Here is a 9,714-nt window from a genome sequence, read left to right on the forward strand (position 1 = left end):
TCAGTGAAGACCTTGATATGAGCAGAGCAGCCTTGGGTTCAGTAGAGTGTGGATTTCCAGGACTGGTCATTTACAAAATGAAGACTGTGAATGAGGAAGGAGGGAGCCACCCACCCCGAAAAGAGGAGTTCACACAAAGTGCCCCCTCTGTCGGCCCTGGGAGGCCCAGGGCAGAGTTGTCAGGATGAGGAGTCTCCTCAATTCTGCCTGGAGGGTATCAGGTCTGGTGGGCATACCCCAGGTCCATAGAGGAAGGAGACTCAGGCTCTCAAAGGAGGCAAGGTGAGGACCCTGAGTGTTATGAGTGGGAACCCCATCAAGAGAAGGAGCAGAAGAGAGCATTGCCTCTGTTCTTAGTCCTGGGAAGCCTCTGGGAGAGCTCTCTGACAGAGATGCCCATCCTTTTTTCCTGAGTGGTCTCAGGGAGGGAGGGTCTGGTCTGAAGGGGTGGCCCCAGCTCTGTAGAGGGAGGAGTCTTGTCCCTAACTGCAGTTAGGTGTGGACCCTGAGTGTTTATGGGGCGACCTATCGCCTAAAAAGGATCTGCCAGGTGCAGTGAAACAGCTTCCAATCCTGTGATGCCCCAGGCAAGTGTATGGTGCAGCACACCCTGACCGGTCCCTCTAGGGTCTCGCCTTGGTAAGAATCTTGTTCTGAGCCTGTGAGTCAGGTCTTCTTAAGCAGGACCCCCAGGCTGTGATAGGTATCAATGTTAGGACCCTGCCTGAGCAGTAAGGAACCACTCCAAAACGCTGGAGTCCCAAGGATCCTGCCCTTGCTGTCGGCCTTCGGAGGCCCCCCTGCCCCTGTAGGAGGGCCTCGATCCTTGGAGGCACTGGGTATAGCCTTGTACGGATGTGGCATGTCCTGGCTTCCATCTAGGAAGTGCTAGGAAGGTGCGGCTTCTGGTCTGGGGGGCTGTGAGCTCTCTTCAGCAGAGAGTGGAGTCTCAGGACTATCAGGAGTCAAGGTGAGGATCGAGAATGTGGAATGTGGTGACCAATTAACCCCAGAAAATTGGGGTCCTAAGAGCACCACCTTACTGTTGGCCCTCGGAGAACCCCCTCTAACGGCCTTGGCCCTTGGAGGGCCCCGTATTGCCTTGGCCGGATGTGACAGGCGGGCATGCGCTGACTTCCATCTTGGAAGTGCCGGGAAGGAGAGGCCTCTGGTCTGAGAGGGTTGAGGCTTTAATCATCGGAGGAGGGTGGAGTCTCAGGACTGATCAGGAGTCAAGGTGAGGACCCTGAATGTGGACTGTGGTGAGCAATTAACCCCAGAAAAGCGGGGTCCTATGAGCGCCGCCCTTGCTGTTGGCCCTCGGAGAACCCCCTCTAAGGACCTTGGCCCTCGGAGCTCCCCGCTAGCCTTGGCCGGAAGTGACGGGCGGGCATGCGCCGACTTCCATCTGGGAAGTGCCCAGAAGCTGAGGAGTCTGGTCTGACCGGGTTGAGACTTTCATCGTCAGAGAAGGGTGGAGTCTCGGGACTGGTCAGCAGTCCAGGTGAGGACCCTGAATGTGGACTAAGGGGACACTAACCCAGGACAGAGCAGGTCTCACAAAGTCGCGCCTCTACCACCAGCCTCAAGACCACCAGGCTGACTTCGGCCTGTAAAGTCTCCGGATGGGCGGGCCTCGGTCCAAAAAAGCACCCGAGTTCCGAAGAGGGAGGAGACCTAGACCCTAACTGCAGGCCAGGCGAGGAGCTTAGTGCTAATGAGGAGGGTTCCCCTTAAAAGAGGGGCCGGCCACAGCTCAACCTTGATGTCAGCTCTGGGAGCCCCCGGGCAGGGGTAGCCAGATGTGTAGCACCCCAACTGCTTTCTAGGGAGGTGAGGCCCTTAGTCTGAGCCATCAGTCCTACTCCAGCTTTTGGGTGGACTTAACGTTAGTAGAGGGAGGATCCCTACCCAGGAACAAGTTTAGAAGCCTGAGTGAGGAACGAAGGTGTCATCAGTTGAGAACTCTGGGGTCATGTAACACCCGCGGCCCTGACCAGCCCTAGGATTCCCAAAGCAAACTGCAAACGGTGTAGCTCACTTGACTTTCAACTCTGAGGTGTCAGGAAAGTGTGGTCTTTGGTCTGAGGGATGTGGCCTCATGACAGCAGAGAGTGGGGTTCCAGGAATAGTGCAGAGTGAAGGGAAGGTATGACTGAGGTACTGGGACCACTCAACGTAAAATGGGGAGGATTGCAGTGGGCTCTGCTAATGTCAGTCACCCTGGAAGCCCAAGACAAATCTGGCAAGTTCAGGGGACTCTGGACTTCTGCCTGGAGTGTCTGAGGGAGCTGAGCACCTTCATTTAAGCCCCAGTTCAGGAGATAGAGGGATCCCAGATACTAGTGGGAGTCAAGGAAAAAATCTCTTAGAAGGCAATAGGGAATTAACACCTCTTCTCTCCCCCAAGAAAAGAGGAGGATGCAGAAAAGCCTCCTACTGCTGTTGGCCCAGGGGAGCCACGGTCAGAGGTGTCAGGCTGAGGTGCCCCCCTGATTTGTTCCTAGGGGACATGAAGTCCTTGGACAAATGGGGAGGCTTATACAGGAGAGGAAACCCCGGTGACAGAATGGTTAAGTACTATGGCTGCTAACCAAAAGATCAGCAGTTCAAACCCACCAGGCACTTCTTGGAAACTCCATGGAGAAGTTCTACTCTTTAATATAGGGTCGCGTTGACTGGGAATCGACTAGATGGTAAGGGGTACCGACGGGGTGTTCTGCAGAGGCAGGAGACATGGTCTCTAATAGGAGTCAAGGTGAGGATACTGAGTTCTGATGAGATAACTCTTCCCAGAAAAAAGGGGGGAAACATAGAGCCCCAACACTGCGTTCAGACCTGGAGGAACTGGGTATGGTGACTTAGTGAGTTGCACTCACTAACTCTCAGGGCGTTTCGGGGATGTGAGGGAGCTGGTAAAAGGGGGCAGCCATGGTGAGGACCCTGGCAGAGGACTGAGGCCTCCAGGGAACCCCAGAAAGAACGGGCCCCAGTGTGCTGTCATCACTGAGACACCTTACCAGGAGTGGTGGCTGATCTGCTCCTTCAGTTTCTGCTTGTGGATCCCAGAGGGAGTTGAGGTTTCAGGGTCAGATTAGTAGAGGGGAGGTGCCCTAGCCCTGCCGGCAGTTGATATCATGGCCTTACGAGTGAAATTAGGGAATCCCCAATAACCCACTGCAGAGAGTCCCTAGTATCAGCCCTGCTCTCAACCCAGTAAGCCCCAAGCAGGGCTGACAATCTACAACCTAATCCTTCCTCTAATTTTCTCTACAGGGTCCTGACCAAGACAATAGGAGCCTTGTACGGCCCTAGAGCAGTGTCCTCAAAAATGCTGCAGAGGCGTCTGTTGTGAAAGCCAAGGAGGCACTTCTCTGCTACAGGGCGTACACCCTCTCAGCCTCCCTGCTCCTGTGGGCCTGCATCACCTGCCCTCTTTCTGCACTCCTGCCTACTGTCCTTGAGCAGAGTCATCATGCCTCGTGGTCATAAGAGTAAGCTCCGCGCCCGTGAGAAACGTCGCCAGGCCCATGGTGACACTCACAGTGTCCAGGGTGCTCAGGCCACTGCAGCAGAGGAGGAAGGCTCCCCGTCCTCTTCCTCTCCTCCTTTTGGGGGGCCTCCCCAGAGCTCCCCTGCTGCTCACACTCCCCAGCGGTCTCAGAGAGCACCGTCCACCACCACTCCTGCTGCAGGTGCTTCAGGCAGAATAGCTCCTAGAGGGGCTGAGAGCCAAGATGAGGGACGTCCAAGTTCCTCTTCTGCCCGAGCCCCCAGTGAGAGGCCACATAGAGATCCTCTAACCAGGAGGGTGACCATGTTGTCGCAGTTCCTGCTGTCCAAGTATGAAATGCAAGAGCATTTTACGAAGGGAAAGATGATAAAGATCATCAACAAAAGGTACAAGGAGCACTTCCCTGAGATCCTGAGGCGAGCCTCTGAGTGCATAGAGCTGGTCTTTGGCCTTGACCTGAAGGAAGCCGATTCCAAAGGTCAATGCTATGTCCTTGTCAGCAAATTGGAGATTACCAAGGAAGAGAGTCTGAGTGGTGGCAGGGAGTTTCCCAAGACCGGGCTTCTGATGCCTCTCCTGGCCATGATCTACAGGAATGGCAACCGGGCCACCGAGGAGGAGATGTGGAAATTCCTGAATGTGTTTGGGATGTACGATGGGAAGACGCACTTCATCTTTGGGGAGCCCCGGAAGCTCATCACCAAAGATTTGGTGCAGGCAAAGTACCTGGAGTACCGGCAGGTGCCCAACAGTGATCCTCCACGCTATGAATTCCTGTGGGGTCCCAGAGCCCAAGCTGAAGACAGCAAGAGAAGAGTCCTGGAGTTTTCGGCCAAGGTCAAGGATACCAACTCCAGTGCCTTACACGCCCTGTATAAAGAAACTTGCAGAGATGAGGAAGAGATAGCCGCAGGCAGAGAATGGGCTGGGGCTGGTCCTCATGCCAGGGCCAGGGCTAGTGTCAGGGAGAGTCTAGCCGGTCCTCCCATCCCTGGTGACGTCTAATTCAGATTCTTCACTTTGTTGTTGAAAATGGCTGGTTAACCTTCTAAGTAGTAGAGGCAACATGGGGCTGGAGTGGGCACATGTATGTCTTCTCGTATTTCTGTTACACTTGAGTGACTTGTAGATTAGATCGTTTTTTGTATTTTTCAAATGTTCTTTTTAATTGAAGGATTGTTAAGATTCAGAATCTAAATTCACCTCATGCATTGATTGTTGTTTTTCAGATTTAGGGGTAAGAGTTTTGTATTGTGTAAAACAAATTGAAAATCCTTGAATCGTTTCTTACGAATTCAGAACACGTTAATGTGGTACTGGAATAGGAATGTTCTTAGAAATATTAAAAATCTCCACAGGAGTTAGTTGGGATGACAAGGTAGAGGTGGAAAACCATAAAAGTTGGTCAGTTCATGGTTTCCCTTATTCCATTTGGTAAAAGTAGAACACTCATGTGCCTGGATTTGTTTAGCTTATTTAAGGATGTGGGAGAAAATAAATTGTGATGATTTGATCACTTGTTCCCTGGCTCTTATTTTCCCCAAACAGTGATTGAGCATCTCTCCTTTGGAAGGCTTCATGCTAGTACTGGGCCCTTTAAGTAAAGGTGTGGGAGCCCGTGTATAGATTTTAGAGTCTAAGAGCAGCAATGAAATAAGGAGGAGATTGAGATATTCTCCAAGACCTCAGGAGTTAGGTGTGGACCCTGAGTGTTTATGGGGCATCCTACTGCCTAAAAATGATCTTCCAGGAGAAGTGAAACAGCCTGCACTACTGTGAGGCCGCACATGAGTGTATGGTACAGCACACCCTGAGCTGTCCCTCCAGGGTCTCGGCTGGCAAGAATCTTATCCTGAGCCTGTGAGTCATGTCTTCATACAAGGGACTCCCAGGCTCTGGTAAGTATCAAGGTGAAAACCCTGCGTGAGCACTAAGGGACCACTCACTCTAGAACACTGCATTCCAAAGAATCCTGCCCTTGCTGTCAGCCCTTGGGGCCCCGGCCCCTGCCACCAATGTCTTGAATCTTGGAGGCCCTCCCTACAGCGTTGTACAGATGTGACGTGTCCTGGCTTCCATCTAGGAAGTGTTGGGAAGGTGCATCTTCTGGTTTGGGGGGCTGTGAGCTCTCCTCAGCAGAGGAAGGTGGAGTCTCAAGACTGATCAGGGGTCAAGATAAGGACACTGAATGTGGACTGTGATGAGCAGTTAACCCCAGAAAAGCAGGGTCCTAAGAGTGCCACCTCTCCTGTTGGCACTCGGAGGCCCCCGTATAGCCTTGACCAGATGTGACGGGCAGGCGCTGACTTCCATCTAGGAAGGGCCAGGAAGACAAGGCCTCTGGTCTGACCAGGTTGAGACTTTCATCAGCAGAGGAGGTTGGAGTCTCACGACTGGTCAGGAGTCCAGGTGAGGACCCTGAATGTGGACTACAGAGTCACCTATCCCAGAACAGAGGAGGTCCCACAAAGTCCTGACCCTACCGCTGGCTTCAGGGCCACCAGGCTGACTTCAGCCTGTAAAGTCTCAGGATGAGAGGGCCTTGGTCCAAGAAAGCACCCGAGTTGTGAAGAGGGGGGAGACCTAGACCCTAACTGCCGGCAAGACGAGGACCTTAGTGCTAATTAGGAGGCTTCCCCTTAAAAGAGGGGCTGCCCCCAGCCCATCCTTGCTCTCAGCTCTGACAGCCTCCAGGCAGGGGTAGCCAGATGTGAAGCACCCTGAGTCCCCTCTAAGGAGGTGAGGGCCTTGGTCTGAGCCATCAATTCCACCCCTGCTTTCAGGTGGACTCAAGTTAGTAGAGGGAGAAATACCAGGTCCTACCCGGAAACAAGGTCATAAGCCTGAGTGAGCAATGAAGGGGTCACCAAATTGAGAAGTCTGCGGTCAGGTGACCCCTGCCACCCTGGCCAGCCCTAGGATTCCCAAAACAGACTGCAAAGGACATGGGTCACTCTGACTTCCAAATGTGAGGTCTCAGGAAGGTGTGGTCTTTGGTCTGAGAGGTGTGGCCTCAGGTCAGCAGAGGATAGGGTCCCAAGAATGGTGCAGAGTCAAGGGGAAGACATAATTGAGGTACTAAGGACCACTCGACCAAAGATAGGGAGGGCTACACTGAATCCTGCCAATGCCATGAGCCCTGGGAGCCCAGGAGAAATCTGACAAGCTCAAGCGACCCTTGACTCCCGCCTGGAGGGTCTAAGGGAGATGAGGGCCTATGTTCAAGCCCCAATTCTGCAGAGAGAGAAATCCCAGAACCTAGTGGAAATCAATGTAAAAATACTTAAAGAGGAAGGATGGAATTAACCCCCCACCAAACAAGAAGACAGGAGGCTGTACAACGTCCCCCCTCTACTTCTGGACCTCGGAAGCCAAGGTAAGAGATACCATACTAAGGAGCCCCCTCATTTTCTCCTGAGGGTGGGTCGTCTCGATGCCATGAAGTTGTTGGGCTACTGGGGAGGCCTACTCAGCAGAGGCAGGAGACTGGGTCCCTAAGAGGAATCAAGGTGAGGACACCGAATTATGATGAGGTGACTCCTCTCTGTAGTAAGGCGGAAACATAAAGCCCCACCCCAGTTTTGAAACCTGGGGAACTGGCATGCTGACTTAGTGAATTGCAGTTACTTCTTCCAGGGCATGTCAGGGAGGTGAGGGATCTGGTCAAAGTGGGCACCCAAGGTGAGGACCCTTGTGGAAGGGTGAGCCCTCCAAGGAACCTGAGACAGTACGAGCCCCACTGTGCTGTCATCACTGAGACACCCTGCCAGGAGTGGTGGCTGAGCTACTCCTTCAGTTCCTCCTTGTGGGTTCCAGAGGGATTTGAAGTATCAAGTTCAGTGTAGCAGAGAGGAGTGGCCCTGGCCCTGCCAGCAGTTGATAGGATGACCCTGACATGAACTGAGCAAATTCCTCACTAACCCGGTACAGACACCTTAGTGCCAGCCCCTACTGTCACCCCAGGAAGAACCAAGCAGGGCTGGCAATCTACAACCTAATCCTTCCTCTAATTTCCTCTATAGGGTCCTGACTAGGACAGTAGGAGCCTTGTGGGGTCCTAGAGCAGTGCCCCCCAAGAATCCTGTAAAGGCGGTCTTTGTTAAAGCGAAGGAGGCATCTCTCTGCTCCAGGGGTGCACACCCTCTCCACCACCTCTGAAAAATCAGCCATTGGAAACCCTGTGGAGCACAGTTGTTCTCTGACACACATGGGGTCTCCATGAGTTGGAATCAACTCAACAGTAACTGGTAAGGTTGAGAACTGCCTTAGCTTCTCTTAGCAGCCACATCTCCCCTTTACACCCATCACTTCATCTCTCCTTTTAGTTTCAGAGGAAGAGACGTCCAGGAACCCTTCTGGCTACTGAAATTTCTTGGTCCTATGAACTTGTCTTTCCTTTCAGAAGCTTATGTTGCTTTCTTAATCAGGAACTTTCCCTTTGCAGTAAATACGCTCAAATATCATGAGATCTATTTACTGCGTTTTATTTTCACTGTGCATAAATGGCCACACTGATTACCCTCCCTGTTGTCCAAGCCATGGGAAGTCCCTTCCAATACTGACCCTGGGCTTGGCCACAGTTCTTGCTTTGTTCTATTGGATAATAACAAACATGACACAGGTAGAGACTTGAAAAGAGATACCTTGTGACCACTACCATGTGAACAAATGCAGGCTAGCCTGCTGGATAGTGAGAGCTAAATGGCCTAGATAGCTCCTTTGCCCTTTGCCAACAGAAAGACAGGCAGCCAAGCAAGAGCCATGTGAGTGAGGCCATGGACCATCAGGTGACCACAGACTCAGGAGCGAACCCAGACAACACTACATGGTGCAGAGACGTGCCATCCAAACTGAAACCACAGACTTATGAACAAATTAATGGCTGTTGTTTTGAGCCACTAAATTTTGGCATGGTTTGTTATATAATATAAATTCGTACGCAACTATATAATCTTTCCATCTACGGCTTTAATTATTTTCTACCATTCATTGCCAAATCTTATATTTCCTATCAAATACTTATCGAACACATAATCATACAAGCATACTATGTGATAGGGACTGTGCTAACCAATAATGCATAGAATAAAAAAAAATAGGAAGCAATATAACAGACAGGAAACTATCTTTATGGAACAAAGAAAATGATGTTAGCTGAAACTTATTGACTGTTTTCTATGTACCATCGACCATGTTAATCTTTTAGCATACATTAGTTCATACACGAATTTTATTATTGACCCCATTTTACAGATGCAGAAATGGAGGTTCAGAGAATGTTAAGGTATTTGCTTTAAGCCACAGTGAAGGAATTTAGACCTTTCTCCAGCACTTGTGCTCTGAACCGTTATACTTTAAGAACAGATATAAAGAAACCTAGGAATTGAGTCTTAGCTCAATTAGACAGTATCTTCTGAGTCAATGAAGAGAATGTAAATGTCCTTTCATTATCTTTAAAGCTCTGTCTAGCTTTTACTATGATCCAAATTCAAAAGTCTTTAACCTGAGTCCAGTTCTTTTCCTCTTACACTTTGCTTACTATCTTGTTCATTAATATCTGTAAAAAAAATAAAATAAAATAATTTTTTTTTCCTCTATGGGGAAAATAAATTTTTTAAATTGTATTTTAGATGAAGATTTACAGAGCAAACAAGTTTCTTATTAAACAATTAATACACATATTGTTTTGTGACATTGGTTGCCATCCCCATGATAACACTTTCTGCTTCTCGAGTTCAGTTTCCCTATTACCAGCTTTCCTGTCCTCTCCTGCCTTCTTGTCCTCGCCGCTAGGCTGGTATGGCCATTTAGACTCATGTTGTTTTATGGGCCTGCCTAATCCTTGGCTGAACCTCAGGTGTGACTTCAGCACTGAGCTATAAGGGTGTCCAGGGGCCATACCATCGGGGTTTCTCAAGTCTACGTCAGACACTAAGTCTGGACTTTTTTTTTTTAATTGTGAGTTAGAATTTTGTTCTACGTTTTTCTCCATTTCTGTCCAGGATCCTCTATTGTGATCCCTGTCAGAGCAGTCAGTGGTGGTAGCCAGGCTCCATCTAGTTCTGCTGGACTCAATCTGATAGAGGCTGTGGTAGTTGTGGTCGATTAGTACTTTGGACTAATCTTTCCCTTGTGTCTTTGGTTTTCTTCATTTTTCCTTGCTCCAGATGAGTTGGGAGCAGTGGAGTATCTTAGATGGC

At 50.3% G+C, this 9,714-nt stretch overlaps 1 protein-coding gene across 1 annotated transcript; it reads left to right on the top strand.

Annotated features, from left to right (window-relative positions):
* Positions 1–3,475: 3,475 nt before the first annotated feature.
* On the top strand, positions 3,476–4,519 carry LOC100671871 (melanoma-associated antigen B2-like). The gene has a single exon (XM_010595806.2). The coding sequence runs from the start codon at positions 3,476–3,478 to the stop codon at positions 4,517–4,519; it is 1,044 nt and encodes a 347-aa protein (XP_010594108.2).
* The last annotated feature ends 5,195 nt before the right edge of the window (positions 4,520–9,714 follow it).

This window comes from Loxodonta africana, chromosome X (assembly GCF_030014295.1).
Source record: "Loxodonta africana isolate mLoxAfr1 chromosome X, mLoxAfr1.hap2, whole genome shotgun sequence".
In the NCBI taxonomy this organism is placed as follows: Eukaryota; Metazoa; Chordata; class Mammalia; order Proboscidea; family Elephantidae; genus Loxodonta; species Loxodonta africana.

Coding starts and splice junctions, on each gene's coding strand:
- LOC100671871 (XM_010595806.2), top strand. CDS start 3,476: ATGCCTCGTGGTCATAAGAGTAAGCTCCGCGCCCGTGAGAAACGTCGC.